Source organism: Scyliorhinus torazame, chromosome 18, assembly GCF_047496885.1.
Source record: "Scyliorhinus torazame isolate Kashiwa2021f chromosome 18, sScyTor2.1, whole genome shotgun sequence".
NCBI classification, from domain to species: domain Eukaryota; kingdom Metazoa; phylum Chordata; class Chondrichthyes; order Carcharhiniformes; family Scyliorhinidae; genus Scyliorhinus; species Scyliorhinus torazame.
Window position 1 is genome coordinate 70,631,988 of NC_092724.1, and position 19,047 is coordinate 70,651,034.

Sequence of the window (19,047 nt, forward strand, 5' to 3'; positions counted from 1 at the left end):
GGAATCAGATGGAACGGCACTCATGAGGGTCCCCAAGGGGATCGGAGGGCCTCAGCTGCATGCCCTTTGGGTAGGGTGGTGTCCTGGCACTACTGGTGCCACCTGTGTACCCTGGCAGCACCAACCTGGCACCTTGGCAGTGCCACCTGGGTGCTAGCCTGGCACTGCCAAGGTGGCACTGCCAGCTGGCAGGGCACCACCAAGCTGGCATTTTATGCATGCGCGATCGGGCCAGGATATCCCACCGTGGTTGTTTTGGGGGGGGGGGGGGGCGCGCCGGGACACCCTCCCACCTGTTGTTCGGGCTGAGGGGGAGATTAGGGGTTTTATTTGTGGGCCTCGGAGATCGAGATGCCATTTAAAAATGGCGTCCCGACCTCTTGCCTGTGGCTCCAACAATACAATGGGGAGTTTCAACGAGCAGAGCTCCCCGTTGTAAAACTGGGGCTATGTGCGGCCTTGGTCACACGGTTCCCGTTTAGGCCGCTTAAAAGCCTGAATAGCCCCGTGTTTCTCGGCACTGCGAGTGCCGGGAAACACGCGGCTAAGCGGGCTCGCTAGGGAACTTTGTTCCCTTTTGGGAAGATTGCGCCCATTTTTCCCCACAGGATGCGGACATTACTGGCATTAATTTCCTACTTAACTTTCCTAATTGCCCTTGGGAAGGTAGCGATGAGCCGACTTCTTTAGTCCCTCCGTTGTCGGTACACCCACAGCATGGTTAGGGAGGGAGTTCCATGATTTTGACCAAGCAACAATGAAGGAACGGAGATATATTTCCAAATCAGCATGGTGAATGGCTTGAATGTAACTTCCAGGTGTTCCCATATATCTGCTGCTTTTGTCCATCAGGGTGGCAGAGGGCATAGGTTTGGAAGGAGCCTTGGTGAGTTCCTGCAGTCCATCTTGTAGACGGTATACACGGGAGCTACTGTTCGTTGGTGGTGGAGGATTTGAATGTTTGTGGAAGGGGGAGCAGTCAAGCGGGTTGCTTTGTCTTGGATGGTGTCGGGTTTCTTAAGCATTGTTGGAGCCACAGGCAAGTGGAGAGTATTCCATCCCACTCCTGATTTGTGCCTTGTGGATGGTGGACAGGCTTTGGGGAGTCAGAAAGTGAGTTATTCGCTGCAGGACCCCTAGCTTCTGACCTGCTCGTGTAGCCCCAGTATTGTATGGCTACTCCAGTTCAGTTTCTGGTCAATGGTAACCCCCAGAATATTGATGGTGGGGGATTTAACAATGGTAATGCCACAATGCCATGCAGAAATCATAGAATCCCTACAGTGCAGAATGAGGCCCACTCCCCCACAACCCCATCTAACCATTGGACTCTAAAGGGACAATTTAGCATGGCCGGTCCACCTAAGCTGCACATCTGTGTAGAAACCAGAGCACCCGGAGAAAATGAAAACTCCACACAGTCACGGTGTTAACCACTGTGATACCCTGCTGAACCTTTTCTTGCTGGAGATGGTTATTTGGAATTACTGGTTACGAATGTGCCACTTAGCCCAAGTCCGAATGTTAAACCGGTCTGTAAATTTAAGCTGGGATGGGCGAGGCCTAGGCCAGCCCACACACTGCTGCTCCAATTGAGGCTCTAAGTGGAAAATTAAGAACCACTTTAGGGCCATTTCCCTTGAGGTTGTTAAGCGGAGATCAAAGGCCTGCTCAGGTCTTGGGTGGGGAATGAGAAGGGGTTGCTGGGGCCTCCTTTGACCCACGTTAGGCACCCTGCTCCCCAACACCACAATGTCTGTCTATATGTCCGCCTCACCCCCCCGCCCGCCTCTCCATCAAGACCTCTTGTGCCGCAGCTCACCGTGTCGCGGGACCACCTGCTCTTGGAAACTGGGACTTTTGACTGAGGAATGATTGTAGTCCCACCCCTAACCACAACACTGCTGGCATTGTTGTGATTGGCCAGCAGCTCTCGAGGCAGGACTTCCTCCTGCGAGAGGGGCAGAATCCACCTCTAGACAATTAACACTCCTTGGAATGTGAATTGGCTGCAGGGCAGCCAGTATTGGCAGAGATGCAATTCCTGCTGGCTGTCAGGCATTAGGGCTGAAAACACTGCCATATGAAAATTCCTGCCAAGTCAACCCAGCTGAACCTTAGCAAAGGCTTTTTGAAAGTCTAAATATATTGTATCTATTGCATTCCCCTTGTTCACTGGTATAATTCAATACACCATTCAAGCATGACCATTCCCTTTCAAAATTTGGATTGGCTACACCGATTATATGTTTTTAAGTACATCAAACCAATGTACAATTATAAAATGTATCACAGATCTCCCTGGATTCGATCCATCTCCCTTTTTAAATACAACAATCACATTAGCTGCTTGCAAGTCCTCTGACTTCGAAGACTATTAACTTTCCTAATGAATTTTAAAGATGTAAGATTGCATCTGCTATCTCTCACCTAACTTTTAAAATGCTTGGATGCAATCCATCCATCTCTTTCCATGCATTATTTCATTTAAGTTTGAAAGCTTTTTGAACCTTTCCCAAGTTCCGACACTGAAAAGTTTCTGACAAGATTTAAACTCAATGGAAACATTTCTCATGAGCAGAATTAATTAAAAACCGTTGTTTCAAGGAAAACTGTTTCTTAGAGTTTCTCTTTCTCCTCCAACTCAGCTCTCCTCCCCGTTCTTTCACTCCCCAGTATACAGTTAGATTTTCTCGCTGTTTCTTTGAAAGTTGTGACCTCACCCCACCCCATTCCACCTTTCTTCCCAGCGGCGCTAAGACCCAGGTCCACCTCCCCGCTGGCTCGGTGACCACCGCCCTGCTTTGTGAGAGCGGGACCGTCAGGCATTCTCCTCCCCCGGGTCCCCGTGCCCGCCTTCCCAGTCCTGCCCTGCCCAGCCCGCCGCCGCTCTCACTGACCTTCTCCCGGAGTTGGCGCTCGGTGTCCAGCTCCCGCTGCAGCCCCTCGGCCCGCTCCTCCGCCTCATCCGCCTGCTGCTGCAGGGTCTGGATCTTCCGCCGCACTGACTCCAGCGAAGTGGCTCCGGTCATGGTGAGTTTGGAGGATGTGGGAAAAGCTGCTCTCACTCTGCCTCTCTGACTGAGTGTGTGCCTCTCGTGAAGGGAGGATCCGCTCCCTCCCTCACACCAATAGGAACAGAGGGGTGGGGGTAGCCCCCATTACAACACAGGGAGGGGACTTCCAACCTAAAATATGGAACATTTGTCCTTATTTGGGAATGAGTGGGAAACGGGGGAGTGGGGAGTGTCAGGGAAGCAGAAAGAAAGAGTTTAGCCCAGCAGAAAGTTTCAGCTTTTTATCACATACCGAGAATTAGCTGTCTTCATTGTGCTTTCTGGAGCCCCTTGTCAAAATGTAGGTTAATTCTACTGTCTTCTCCGTCCAGCTGGAGCCCTCCCCTCTGGCCTCTGATCCAGTTTACACTGGGAGCTGATGGTGAGATGTCAGCCTTTGTGATCGCTTAACTCACTCTAACTCCATTCTGTACCTGAGCTGCTGGGGGAAACATCTAGCTTATTAAAGCCTTCAGTTGGACTACAACCTCGCTTTAGTGGTCATTGATCGTGCATCACATATCCCAGGACTTGCATTTTCTGCTATCCTGTGGGTGTGTTTGATTAACGGGGTGGACGAGGAGAGAACAGCGCCTTACCGTGTCGGGATGTATGAAGCTCTCCGTGCTCCTAGAGCCGATTAAGCAGGACGTCTCGTGCCCATTGATGAGTACAGTCGTTGTAGCAGTTGAGAGTGTTCGAGGCCGGGTCTGACCCAGAGTCACCGAGGCTAATCGCAGCAGTTCAGTGTTCTCTTCGGGCGGTGTGTGGTCAGCCGAGTTGGAGTCCTGGGGGTCCATCCAAGATGGCAGCTCCCATTGGTCGCACATTGCTGGGGGTGCACAAAATGGCGGCGCCCATCCATCTAACGTGGCATCCATGGTTCAAGATGGCGGCGCCCGGGGGCCGCACGTGGCCCTGGAGTAGGAAGATGGCGGCGCCTGCTGGCCGCACGGGGACCATGGAGGTTTGTGGTGGCGGTCCGCATTCGCCACCGGAGACCGCAACTACACGGGCCTGGCATACCACCACAAAATGGCCCTTTTTACCGCATCCCTTGCAGGTGGATGCGTGGGCCGGGCAGAACTGGCGGGGTCCCCCGGGGTTGCAAGGCCGCCTTGCAGCACAAGCTTGTGGGGTGATGGGGGCTGTCTCGGGGTTGGCTGCGGAGGGGTTCCACGCTGCCCAGGGGGCTGCCGCGCGGTCGGGAACGTAAGCGCGGGCATTTCTGGAGGCCACGTCCAGGGAGCCGGCAAGGGCCCGTGCCTCCTTGAGGCCTAGGGTGTCTTTATCCAATAATCGCTGGCGGATCTGGGAGGACAGCATATCTGCCACGAAAGCGTCCCGGATCAAGAGATGTGTGTGGTCGCTCGCCAAAACTTGCAGGCAGCTGCAGTTTCTCCCCAACACCAGGAGTGCACGGTAGAATTCTTCCAGCGATTTCCCCAGGGATTTGTCGCCTCATTGCTAGCAGATGTCGGGCGTAGACCTGGTTTACTGGGTGGATATAATGTCCTTTTAGCAGCTCTATTGCCGCATCAAAGTCTTCCGCGTCCTCGATGAGGGTGTAAATTTCCGGGCTCACCCTCGAGTGCAGGACTTGCATTTTCTGCTCTCCTGTGGGTGTGTTTTCGGCCGTTCCGAGATGTCCTTTAAAACATGCCAACCAGTGCTTGAAGATTGCCGCTGAGTTCGCAGCGTGGGAGCTGAGTTGCAGACACTCCGGCTTGATTCGGAGCTCCATCCTTTTAAATCTAGCTTATTAAATTGATGCACGGTCAATGACCACTAAAGCGAGGTTGTAGTCCAACTGAAGGCTTTAATAAGCTAGATGTTTCCCCCCACAGCTCAGGTACAGAATGAAGGCTGCTGGGGCGGCACGGGTTCTTATACCCTGCCTAGCAGGGCGGAGCTACCATACAGCTTGACCAATAGAAAGCATACAATATCTACCAATGGTGTTCCAGCATTACCAGGTACCGTAATACCTCTACACAGACTACCACAATACGTCAACAGAGATGCAGTGGCAAACATTTAAGGGGATATTTCAGAATGCGCAGAAAAGATACATTCCAACAAGTAAGAAAAGGTCCAAGGGATGGACATGCCTGGTTAACTAGAGAGGTTAAATGTAAAAAACATAACATTGTACAAAGGCAAGTGGAAGGTCAGAAAATTGGACAGAATATAAGGAACAGCTCAGGATGACTAAAATATTAATATGGAGCAAAAAAGTTGAACATTAGAGAAAACCCGCCAGGAATATAATAACAAAAAAACAGAGTCCTGTTTTGGGTGTGTCTTGCGGGTGTTTCTTGGAGCTGGCAGCAGTGAGAACGACACCGCTATCAAACGGGACTTTGTTTTTTGGGGGGGCCTCTGCTGGGACCTCCCCGCCGAGGCCGCACTTACCTCACTTCCTGCACTGACAAGCTCAGCTTAGACTTAGCTCATCATACAGCAAAAGATCAGGGTGCTATTTAATAATAATCTTTATTAGTATCACAAGTAGGCTTACATTAACACTGCAATGAAGTTACTGTGAAATTCCGCTAGTCGCCAGACTCCAGCGCCAGTTTGGGAACTGATGGGCATCCAGGCAGTGCCAGGGTGGTGGTGGCAGTGCCAAGGTGCCAGGCTGGCAGTACCAAGATACCCAGGTGGCATCAGAGTGCCAGGGTACCACCCTTCCCAGAGCCCGACCACCCGGTGGCCTCATGATTGCCTGCGAGACCGCCCCCCCCAAGTGCCGTTAGACTTGGTCCATGTTTGTGGAAAACTAGTGCTATATGGTGCCACAGTGAGGTCTCCTAATCCTGGGCCTTGGGTTACTTTGGTGCAGATATATTTAAGTGAAGCTAACAGCTTACTTAAATATGCAAATCTGGATACCGCTCCGTGAGGGCGAGATCCAGATCTCAGTGCTTCGCTGGATCCTGTTAGACCTCGTGAGGCATCCCTAGCGTTGCACATCCTCATGAGGCCTCCTCATGAGATTTAACGGCCTCATTGCGTCACTGAGTCAGGTATCACGAGGCCGTACAATCGTGCCCATAAATACAGATAGTAGGAGTTTCTATATGTATATGTGAAAAGAAAACGAGTTAACAAAGTGAGTGTGGACCAATAGAAAGTGTGTCTGGAGAATTGATAAAGGAAAACAAGGAGATGGCAGGTGAATTGAACAGGTATTCTGCATCAGTCTTAAGGATAGAGGATACATAAAATCCCTGAAGCAGCTATAAACCAGGAAATGGAAAAGAGGGAGGTACTCAGGAAAATTACAGTCACCAGAGAAACAGTCCTGAGTAAATTATTGGAGCTGTTGGCTGACAAGCCCCGGGTTCTGATGAACGTCATCCTAGGGTTTGAAAAGAAGTGAGATAGTTGATACGTTGGTTTTAATCTTCCGAAGGTCACATTCGACTGGAAGATAGCAAATGTAAGTCCATTATTCAAAAAGGGAGGGATACAGAAAGCAGAAAACCGCAGGCCAGTTAGCCTAGCATCTGTCAGAAGGAAAATGTTAGAAGTCATTATTAAAGAAGTTATAACAGGGCACTTGGATAAACCCAATTTAATCAGGCAGAGTCAACATGGTTTTGTGGAAGGAATATCGGGCGAAATTCTCCCCCAACGGCGGGATGTCCGCCGACTGGCGCCAAAGACGGCGCCAATCAGACGGGCATCGCGCCGGCCCAAAGGTGCGGAATGCTCCGCATCTTTGGCGGCCTAGCCCCAACATTGAGGGGCTAGGCCGATGCCGGAGGGATTTCCGCCCCGCCAGCTGGCGGAAATGGCGTTTGTTGCCCCGCCAGCTGGCGCGGAAATGCGGCGCATGCGCGGGAGCATCAGCGGCCACTGTCAGTTTCCCGCGCATGCGCAGTGGGGAGAGTCTCTTCCGCCTCCGCCATGGTGGAGGCCGTGGCGGAGGCGGAAGGGAAAGAGTGCCCCCACGGCACAGGCCCGCCCGTGGATCGGTGGGCCCCGATCGCGGGCCAGGCCATCCCCCGGGGTCAGATCGCCCCGCGCCCCCCCCCAGGACCCCGGAGCCCGCCCACGCCGCCTGGTCCCGCCGATAAATACCAGGTTTGATTTACGTCGGCGGGACAGGCAATTCCTGGGCGGGACTTCGGCCCATCCGGGCCGGAGAATCCAGCGGGGGATCCCGCCAACCGGCGCGGCCCGATTCCCGCCCCCGCCCAATCTCCGGTACCGGAGACTTCGGCGGGGGCGGGATTCACGGCGGCCAACGGCCATTCTCCGACCCGGCGGGGGGTCGGAGAATGACGCCCATCATGTTTAACCAAATCATTGACGTTCTTTGGGGAAGTAACATGTGCTTTGGATAAAGGGAAACCTGTGGATGTACTGAAGGCATTTGATAAAGTGCCACATCGACAGTTATTGTAGAAAATAAAGGCTGGATTCTCCGGTCACCCAGCCACGTGTTTCTTTGCAGTGCGCTGTTCACTAGTGGCGGGAATCTCTCTTCCCGCTGTTTGTCAATGGGATTTCCACGGGTGGGTGTCCGCTGCCAGCTGGAAAAGAGAATCCCAACAGTTGGAGAATTCCGGACAAACGCTCATTGTATAGTGGGCAACATACATATTGGCATGGACAGAAAATTGGTTGGCTAACAGGAAACATGGATAAAAGTTTTTTTTTCAGGTTGGCAGGATGTAACGAGGGATGTGCCACAGAATCAGTGCTGAGACCTCAACTTTTTACAACTTATATAAATTATTTGGATGAAGGGATTTAAGGGATGGTTGCCAAATTTGCTGATGACACAAACATAGGTAGGAAAGTAAATTGTGAAGAGGATATGAGGAGGTTACAAAGGGATATGGACAGGTTAAATGAGTGGGGAAAAATTGGCAAATGGAGTATAATGTAGGAAAATGTGAAATTGTTCCATTTTGGCAGGAAGAATAAAAAATAACCCTATCAAAATGATGAGAGGTTGCAGAGCTTTGAGATGCAGAGGGATCTGGGTGCCCCAGTGCATGAATCACAAAAGACTAGGTAGGATACAGGGACAGCAAGTAATTAGAAAAGCTAATAGAATCATATAATCGCTACAGTGCAGGAGGAGGCCATTTGGCCCATCGAGTCTGCACCAACCCTCCGAACGCCCACCCCGCCTAGGCCCACTTCCTCGCCCTAACTTGTAAACCAACCTAACCTGCATATCTTTGGACACTGAGGGCAATTTATCATGGCCAATCCACATAACCTGCACATCTTCGGATTGTGGGAGAAAACTGGAGCACCCGGAGTAAACCCACGCAGACACGGGGAGAAAATGCAAACTCCACACAGACAGTCGCCAAGGGTCCCTGGTGCAGTGAGGCAGCAGTGCTAACTACTGTGCCGCTCCAGTGAGCCTGAATAATAGAATGTTATAATTTGTTATGAAGAAAATTGAATACTAAAATAAGGAAGTTATGCTTCAGTTATACAGGTCATTAGTAAGCCCACATCTGAACTGCTGCATACAGTATTGGTCACCTTATTTAAGGAAGGATATAAATGTGTTGGGGGCAGTTCAGAGAAGGTTTACCAGACTAATACCTGGAATGGATGGGTTGTCTTATGAGGAAAGGTTGGACAGGTTAGGCATGTATCCACTGGAGTTTAGAAGAGTAAGAGTTGACTTGATTGAAACAGATAAGACCCTGAGGTGTATTGACAGGGTGGATGTGGAGGGGATGTTTCCACTTGTAGGAGAATCTATAACCAGGGGATCACTGTTTAAAAATAAGGGATAACTCAATTAAAACAGAAATTAGGTGGATTTCTTTCTCCCAGAGGGTTGTGAGTCTTTGAAACTCTCTTCCTGAAAAGGCGGTAGAATCAGAGTCTTCGAATATTTTTACGGCAGAGGTGGATAGATTCTTGATAAGAAAAGGAATGATATGTTATCGGGGATGGGCGGGATGCAGATTTGAGATTACTATCAAATCTGTCATGATTTTACTAAATGATGGAGCAGGCTCGAGGGGCTGAATGCCCTCCTCCTGACCCTTGTTCATATTTAGCTGACAGCCTCCTGACACTGCGGAGGCGTCAAACCCCCATCAGCAGAGTGTCCATGGTACCATATAGTGGCCTTTAATTGACCTTTCTATGATTCTATGTTAAGCCTGATAATATGCTGCCCAGAGAATAAAAAGTTTGTCACGATCAGCAGGGTGGGACAGTTTGTTTTTATCTCAAGTGATTAAAGTGTGGGAAGGAAGTGTGGGGGAGGTTTTGCTCTTCAGGGGCAAGTTGAACTCCAAAGTGGCAGTGCTGGAGTGAAATCAGTGGTACATGCTCCCTTAAGCATGAGACCCCTCCCCTTCCTTTCTACCTGCTCCCTCTCTTAAACCCACCCCCTCCACCACTTGCCTTTAACCTAACGCACGTGCGCGTTGGCACCGGTGCCACTGCGCATGCGCGGACCCCGCGGGATCAGCAGCTGGAGCGGCGTGGGCTGCTCCAATGCCCAAGACTCTGGCTATGCCTGCTCCAGGCCTGGGGGTCCTTTCTTCACCAGCAGACCTAGCAGCAGCCACTGATGTAATCGCGGTGCTGCTGGGACTGGTGGAGCAGGCCAATCAGATTGGCTCATGCCCCTCCCCCTCACCCTTCCATACATAATCGGCGGGATTCTCTCAGCCCGGGGCCGGGACGTGATTGGCCGCAGAGCGGAGAATCGGTGCCATTGACGCTGGTGTGGTCGGCGTGCCGCCGGTCGGGGGCCGCTCTACATGGCCCCCCCCCCCCCCACCGATTCTCGGCCCCGGATGGGCCCAGCGGCCGTTACAAAAAACCCCCGAGTTCCACCGGCACCGTTCTAATTTGCTCTCAGCCGGCGGGACCTTGGCGTGGAAGGGTCCTGTGGGGGGGGGGGGGGGGGATCGACCCCGGGGGGGCCTCCGTTGTGGCTTGGCCCACGATCGGGCCCACCGATTGGTCGGCCGGCCTCTTGGGCTGGGGGCCTCCTTTCTTCCGCCCCTTTAGCCCTACGCCATGTTGCGTCGGGGCCAGCGTGGAGAAGGGAGCCACTGCGCATGTGCGCGTTGGCACCGGTGCCACTGCGCATGCGCGGGCCCCGCGGGATCAGCAGCTGGAGCGGCGTGGGCTGCTCCAATGCCGTGCTGGCCCCCTGTAGGGGCCAGACTTGCTGATCCTGAGGCCATGTTGACGCCGTCGAGAAACGCGACGGCGTTTCCAACGCCGTCAACACTTAGCCTCAGGATCAGAGAATCCCGCCGTTGTATCTGGATTTATGGATAGTGATGGCCAAAGGTCCAATTACATTCTATCCTATGGCTGTCTAGGCCCACTCATACCAGTGCCATTAGTGTATATTGGAAGGATTTACAAGTTGATAACTGCTTGACTGCGTTATGAACGCATCTTCTGTGACCATTGAGTCCTGGAGTGGGACGTGAACCAGGAGCCTCTGGTTTTTAGAAGAATCATAGAATCCGTACAGTGCAGAAGGAGGCCACTCGGTCCATCGAATCTGCAATGACGTTTTGAAAGAGTATCACACTCCCCTGCCCTATCCCCGTAACCCAACTTAAACTGCACATCTATGGACACCAAAGGGCAATTTATCATGGCGAATCCACCTAACCTGCACATCTTTGGGCTGCGGGAGGAAACCGGAGCACCCGGAGGAAACCTACGCACACACGGGGAGAAAGTGCAAACTCCACACAAACAGTCACCCGGAGCCAGAATTGAACTCGGGTTCCTGGTGCTGTGAGGCAGCAGTGCTAACCACTGTGCCACCATGCCGCTTGAGTGAATATATTTTTTTAAAGTCTCAAATGATGTTATATGCGTTATATGCAAAATTGTCCCGTCTTTCTCCAATAGATTTCCTCTGTATTCAGTTAGTAGGATTCCACTCTTTTCATCCAATCATAGCTAGAACTTATCTGGCAATGGTTCTCTTCCCACCTCTGCACATCCACCCCCCCTGTCTTGAATCTCCTCTTCTTAGTCATCTATGAGTTACTCCTTATTGAAACCATTCACAAACATGGGCTCAGCTTCTCTCTGAACTCTGTACCTCCTCTACCCCTCTGACCTGTCTACTGCCAATGTGCTTTCAGATTCCTTGTCCAATATCCATCCATGGATGACACCTAATTTCCTTGTAAGACATTGTAAGACCAAAGCCATTATCTTCAGTCCCTGACACAAACACTATCCCTCTCCCCAACCATGTTCTCAAGCTGAACCAGCCATTTCAAATCTTGACATCCTGTCTCAGCTCAAACTGAGATTCCGACTCATAAAGACCATCTACTTCCCTGTCTGTAACTTTGCCCATGCAAGCCCACAGCTGCTGAAACTCTCTTTAATGCCTTTGTTATCTCCAGATTCAACGATTCCAGTTCTTTCCTGGCCAGATCTCTATCTTGTATCGCCTTTTAAACTTCAGCTGATCCAATGCTTTTCTGCCACTATGTTACCCCACAGCAAGCCTGCTCGGACATTGCCTCTGTGCTTTCTGTTCTCAATTGCCCGTTAATTAAAAAAACTTCACCCTGCGACTCTGAAATCTGCTTCCACCATCCTGAGAGCCACTTACATCATAACAACTCACTGCATTAAAGCCTCTGCTGTCCTTTTACAAAGTATCCTAAATCTGTGCCCACTGATTATCGACCCTCCAGTCAATGGCAACAGTTTCTCCCTTTATAGTCTGTCATAAACTCTCGGAATTTTGAACACCTCTATTAAATCTCCTTTCAATTTCCGCACTCGAAGGAGAAGAATCCCCCATTCACCAACATCTCCAAATAACCAAAGTTTGTCGTCTCTGGTACCGTGCAATCTCTTCGGCACACTCTTTAAGACTTAACATCTTTCCTGAAGTCTAATTCCCAGAATTGAACACAGCCCATCAGCTGAGGTTGAACCAGCAATTTATAAAGATTTAGCAGAATTTGTATTTCATCTGTTCTATTTAAAACCCACCCAGTCATAGTTCTTTTAAAGTACTTGCCCCAAGAGATATTGTGCCTTTTAATCTACATTCCCTGATGCTCCAGTATCAGCTCCATGATTAAAATCACCTCTTCCGAATCATTAAGGGAGAAGGGCAGTGACATACAAACATACAAAATTAGGAGCAGGAGGAGGCCATTTGGCCCCTCAAGCCTGCTGCACCATTTATAATGACTCACGTCCGAAGCTGTCTTCTCAGATTGTTGTAGCTTTTCCTGAGCACTTTTGAGCCCCTCTGATAATTTGTCCAGTTCATCCTCTGTACCTTTCATTTTCTTCTGTTGGCCCATCAGCTCCTCTTCAACCTATTTGGGAGAAAGGACAGGACCAGTAAGATCACAAAGGAACACAGGAGCAGGAGTAGGCTATTCATTCCTCATGCATTGATCATCTACCTTAACACCACGTTCCCTCACTCTCCCCATATTCCTCGGTGTAATTCGTATTCAGAATTCTATTGGTTTCTGACTTGAAAATGCTCAATGATTGAGTTTCCACAGCCCCAAGGGGTAGAGAATTCCAAAGACTCAGCACCCGCTGAATGAAGAAATTCCTCTTCATCTCAGTCTTAAATGGCCTGCCCTTTATTCTGAGGTGGTATCCCCAGGCTATTAACCACCCCAGCCAGGCGAAACACCCTTCTTGCATCGACCCTGTCACGCATTGTAAGCATTTTGTAGGTTTCAATGAGATTACCTCTCATTCTTCAAAGCTCTGGAGAATACAGGCCAAGCTTCTTAAATCTCTCCCCATACTTACCGTCTAGGGAGTAGTCTGGTGAACCCCTGTTTCACTCCCTCTGTGGCAAATATATCCTTCCTTAGATAAGGAGATTAAAACTGTACACAATACTCCGGGTTGCCTCTCACCAAGACTTCATACAACTGCAGCAAGATATCTTTATCCTTGTACTGAAATCTCCTTGTGGTGGAGGCCAACATCTTTACCTTCCTAATTGTTTGTTGCACTTGCAAGTTAGCTTTTAGTGACTCAAGAACAAGGACACCCAGGTCCCTTTGGACATCAACACTTCACAACCTCTCACCATTTAAGAAATACTCTGCCTGTCTGATCTTTCTGCCAAAGTGGATAACTTCACACTTATTCACATCTTGTTCCATCACCCGCGTTCATGCCCATTCACTTAGCCTGTCTAAGTCCTCTTGAAGCTTCCTTGCAACCTCCTCATAACTCGCATTCCCACCCACCTAGTGTCATCAGCAAATTTGGAAATATTACAATTGGTCCCAAAACACCACAACTCCCCATTGGGCATACTACAATTCTATTTTCTCAGTGGATCATTTAAATGTCTGTACATTGATTAAACTTTTACAAAACACAAACAATAATATTTTGGGTGGAAGTTTGGCAGTTACAACTGTAATTGAACAATGGGCTGCATTCTCAGAGGAGGTGGCTGAGACATAGTCAAGGCCCATTCCCACGAGAGGGAAAGGTGGGGAAAGAAAAGCCAGAGTTCCCTGGATACCAAAACTGTTAGAGAGTAAAATGGAGCAGAAAAAGAGTGCAAGTAATCGATGTCAGGCTGATAATGCAAGTGAGATCCAGGCTGAATATAGAACGTTTAGGAGGTAAGTGAAAATAGAAACAAGAGCAGCAAAGAGAGAGTATGAGAAGAGACTGACAGTCAACATATAAGGGAATCCAAAGGTTTTCTCTAGGCATGTAAATAATGAAAGGGTGTTTTATTTCCTCCTTTCAGGGGTTGTGGGAGTCAACTGTATTAATAATAATAATCACTTATTGTCACAAGGAGGCTTCAATGAAGTTACTGTGCATTGCTGTGGACTTGGAGTAACATGTACATCTTTTAGACTCACAGTCGGGCTGGGTTTAAATACTCTGGGCAGGATTCTCTGGCCACGCCCTCCCGGTGACCGGACATTCCCGTCCGTGGTCAATGGACCTAACATGGTCCGCGTCCCGCCCGTTGCAACCTTGCGGTGGGCAGGGCGGAAGAATTCAGCCCTCTGGTTTCCCCTCCTGCTAATAAGGGGGCTACCCCCCCCTCAGCGGGGAAGATCGTACTCCACGAGACTCACTGGGATCCTAATCAGCCCGGCACCGTGGGTCCCGTGTGGGTTACAACAGAAAAGAAAAGATTGACAGGGGTAGGGGTAGAGGCAGCGGGTGGGAGTAACTGAGCTGTGCTCACAGAGAACTGGAACAGACACAGTGCGCTGAACAACCTGATTCTGTGCTGTATGATTCTAATCTATGTTAGATTTTAATTTCCATTTTTAAATTGTATTCTCATTCTTTAAGACACCATGACTTACATTGTAATATACACTGTATGGCATCACATTACAGTAATATATAATATATGCATTCTAATGTATACTATATCAAACCATCACAATACGCTGTTCACTTGATCACAGTGCCCTACTGTAACATACACTGTGAATTTCAAGAGTTCGATATATAAATCTTGCTCCAAATAATATACACTGTATATTAAATGTATACTCCAACTAATTGGAAATCAGGAAATGGCAGTATTATTAATTGGCTATTTTGTATCACCCTTCACAATACAGGATGTGGATAAATTAAAAATACATTAAGGGAAGGAACTAACTAGAATCAATATAAAGAGTAACTAATGAGATTAAAGATAATCAAATCTCTAGAAGCACATGGTTTCCACCTCAGGGAATTAAAAGTAGACCAGGAAATATGTTCTAAAACTTTTGATTCAGACATTGTCCCCATGAATTGGAACATTTCCAATGTCACTAAGTACCTGCTATTTGTCTATTTTGACCCTATCCGATGTCGCTACCATCTCTATTTGTACTGCTACATTGGCAGCATCCTCTCCCTTCGCAAAGACACCTCAGCCTTGCCCTCGCTTTGCATAGGGAGATCTCCATTTCAGTCCCAAATCAGCATCACCCTTCCTGTAACTTACCATTTTATAATTTTAGTGTTTCTAAAAGACTTTCGAGTTCCCTTTTATGTTAGCAGCTAATCTAGTCCTATACTCTCAGCTTGTGTTTCTGAATCCTTTTTTTAGATCTCGTACTTTTTATATTCAGCTTGGTTCTCAACAGCATAACAACAGCGTGAGAACAACAACTTTACAGATGCTATCAAAGCTGTGTGAATGTTTGGACAGTGGATGATATTCGACTGCTTCAAGGCAGATCTTAACATCTTGGGAGATTGGGCTCGTGAATGGCAAGGGATGTTTAATTTGGACAAGTAATGTTATGCATGTGGACAGAGCAAATGCTCAATGTTCATACACGTTTCAGGAAAAAACATTTCCTGATTGGATTGGATTGGATTTGTTTATTGTCACGTGTACGGAGGTACAGTGAAAAGTATTTTCTGCGAGCAGCTCAGCAGATCATTAAGTACATGAAAAGAAAAGAAAAGAAAATACATAATAAGGCAACACAAGGTACATAATGTAATTACATAGGCACCGGCATTGGGTGAAGCATACAGGGGTATAGTGTTAATGAGGTCAGTCCATAAGAGGGTTGTTTAGGGGTCTGGTAACAGCGGGGAAGAAGCTGTTTTTGAGTCTGTTCATGCGTGTTCTCAGACTTTTGTATCTCGTGCCGATGGAAGAAGTTGGAAGAGTGAGTAAGCCGGGTGAGAGGGATCTTTGATTATGCTGCCCGCTTTCCCCAGGCAGCGGGAGATGTAGATAGAGTCAATGGATGGGAGGCAGGTTTGTGTGATAGACTGGGCTGTGTTCACGACTCTCTAAAGTTTCTTACGGTCTTGGGTTGAGCAGTTACCATACCAGACTGTGACGCAGCCAGATAGGATGCTTTCTATGGTGCATTTGTAAAAGTTTGTAAGAGTTGATGTGGACTTGCCGAATTTCCTTAGTTTCCTTACGGAAGTTTAGGCGTGTTGTGCTTTCTTGGTGGTAGCGTCGACCTGGGTGGACCAGGACAGATTTTTGGTGATGTATACCCCTAGGAATTTGAAGCAGCCACCTCGGTCCCGTTGATGCTGACAGGGGTGTGTACAGTACTTTGCTTCCTGAAGTCAATGACCAGCTTTTTAGTTTTGCTGGCATTGAGGGAGAGATTGTTGTCATTGCACTACTCCACGAGGTTCTCTATCTCACTATTCATTCACTATCACTGGGTCTAGATCTTGGACCTTCCTCCATAACAGCACAGTGGGTGTACCTATATCACATTGACTGCAGCGACTCAAGAAGGCAGCTCAGCACCACCAAGCATTAGTGGAGAAAGATCAAATCTGAGAGCTTATACACACTGATCTCTAAAGGAAGGTGAGCAATGCCATTGAGTGGCAGCTAGAGTAATTGGAATATAGGCATCACTGGCTAGGTCAGCATTAATTGCCCATCACTAATTGCCCATGAGAAGGTGGTGCTGAGCTGCCTTCTTGAGTCGCTGCAGTCAATGTGATATAGGTACACCCACTGTGCTATTATGGAGGGAGATCCAAGATCTAGACCCAGTGATAGTGAACGAATAGTGAGATAGTTCTAGGTCAAGATGGTGTGTGGCTTGGAGGTGAATTTGCAGGTGGTCTTGTTGCTTTGTGTCTGATGCCCTTGTCATTCAAGGCAATAGACATCATGGGTTTGGAACGTGTTGACGAAGGAGGCATGGTGAGTTGCGGCAGTGCATCTTGTAGATGGTACACATGGCTGCCACTGTGTGCGGGAGGTGGAGGGATTGAATGTTTGTGCAAAGGGTGCCAATCAAGCGGGTTGCTTTGTCCTGGATGGCGTTGAGCTTCCAGAGTGTTGTTGGAGCTGTGCTCACCCAGTTAAATGGAGAGTATTCCATCACACTCCTGATTGTGCCTTGTAGATGGTGGACAGGCTATGGGGAGTCAGGAAGTTGGTTACCCTCCAAAGAATTCCCAGCATCTGACCTGCTGTTGTGGCCACAATGTTATTTTGGATGATCCAGTTATGTTCCTGATCAAAAGCTCCCAGGATGTTGATAGTGGGGGATCCAGCGATGGCAATCCCATTGAATGTCAAGGAGAGATGGTTAGGTTCTATCTTGTTGAAGATGGTCATTGCCTGGCACTTGTGTGATGTTACTTGCCACTTGTCAACCCAAACCTGGATATTTTCCAAGTCATGTGCATTTGGACATGGACTGTTTCAGTATCTGAGGAGTCGCCAATGGTGCTGAACATTGTTCAGTCAGTCAGCGCAGTATGGTGGTGCAGTGGTTAGCACTGCTGCCTCATGGTGCCGAGGTCCCGGGTTTGAATCTGGCCCCGGGTCACTCTCCGTGTGGAGTTAGCACATTCTCCCCATGTCTGACTGGGTCTCACCCCACAACCCAAAAAGACGTGCAGAGACAGCACGATGGCGCAATGGGTAGCACTGCTGCCTCACGGCGCTGAGGTCCCAGGTTCGATCCTGGCTCTGGGTCACTGTCCGTGTGGAGTCTGCACATTCTCCCCGTGTTTGTGTGGGTTTCGCCCCCAGAACCCAAAGATGTGGAGGATAGGTGGATTGGCCACACTAAATTGCCCCTTAATTGCAAAAAAAATAATTGGGTACTCTAAATTTATTTTTTTTAAACATTGTAAAGTCATCAGCAAACATCTCCACATCTGACCTTATGATGGAAGGAAGGTCATTGATGAAGCAGCTGAAGATGGTTGGGCCAAAGGTACCATCCTGAGGGACTCCTGCAGAACAGATCCCTTGGTACAGAAATAATTGACCTCCAACCACCACAACCTTTCTTTGTGCCAGGTGTGACTCCAACCAGCAGAGAGCTTCCCCCCTGATTCCCATTGACTCCAGTTTTGCTAGGGCACCTTGATGCCACTCTCGGCCAAATGCTGCCTTGATGTCAAGGACAGTCACTCTCACCTCACCTCTGGCATTCAGTTCTTTTGTCCATGTTTGAACCATGACTGTAATGTGTCCAGACTGTGTGTTTAACATGCTACTTCCACTGTTTAGCATGTTTGTAGTCCTGTGTTGTAGCTTCACCAAGTTGGCATTTTATTTTTACGTCTGCCTAGTGCTGCTCCTGGCATGCTCTATTGCATTCATCATTGAACTAGGGTTGATCTGGCTTGGTGGCAATGGCAGATTGGGGGATATGTCAGGCCATGAGGTTACACATTATGGTTGAATACAGCTGTTGTTGATGGCCCACACAGACCAATGGATGTGTATGTAGTCTAACCCATTTAGCACAGAGATAGTGCCACGCAACACAATGGAGGGTATCCTCAATGTGAAGTTGGGCTTCACATCCACAAGGACTGCGCAGTGGTCACTCCCACTGATACTGTCATGGACAGATACATTTGTGACAGGCAGATTGGAGAGGATGAGGTCCAGTAAGTTTGTTCGTTCCCTCACCACCTGCCGCAGTCCCAATCTAGCAGCTATGTCCTTTAAGACATGGCCAGCTCAGTCAGTAGTGGTGCCACTGAGCCACTCACGGGTGATGGACATTGAGTTCCCCCCCACCCAGAGTACGTTTTGTGCTCTTGCCACCCTCAGTACTGCCTTCAAGTGGTGTTCAACATGGAGGAGTACTGATTCATCAGCTGAGGTGGGAGTTTGGTGGTGCACTCCCCACCCCCATACAATTCAATTCATAATCTAAGCAGATACCCTAAAGCAAAAAGTGCATTGCCAGAGCTGCTGTCTTTTGAGTGAGATGCTGAAGCCAGGCTTTGTTTGCTTTCCAAGGTGGCACTGTTCAAAGAAGAACAGGGGAGTTCCCACCGATGTCCTGGCAAATATTTCTCCCTCAATCAGCATCAATAAAATAGACAAAAAAATCTGGTCATTATCACTTTACTGTGTGCTGTATGCAAATTGGCTGTTGCATTTCCTACATTACAACAGTAAATAGACATTTAAAGTGCTTCACTGGTTGTAAAGTGCTTTTGGAATGTCTTGATGATAGGAAAAGTGTAAAGCTTTTTTTCTCATTTCAAGGCACCTTTGATT

General features: G+C 48.7%; 1 protein-coding gene across 4 annotated transcripts in view; it reads right to left on the bottom strand.

Moving 5' to 3' along the window:
- Positions 1–19,047, bottom strand: part of LOC140395290 (tropomyosin alpha-1 chain) — a 137,968-nt gene that overhangs the window by 95,365 nt on the left and 23,556 nt on the right. For 2 of the 4 annotated variants that reach the window (XM_072482868.1, XM_072482869.1), the window contains exon 2: positions 12,257–12,382. In XM_072482868.1, the coding sequence (XP_072338969.1) occupies positions 12,257–12,382 (126 nt within the window). Of the gene's footprint in view, positions 1–2,900; positions 3,134–12,256; positions 12,383–19,047 lie in introns of those variants that run through there. The other 2 variants (XM_072482870.1, XM_072482871.1) reach the window with 2 other exon arrangements.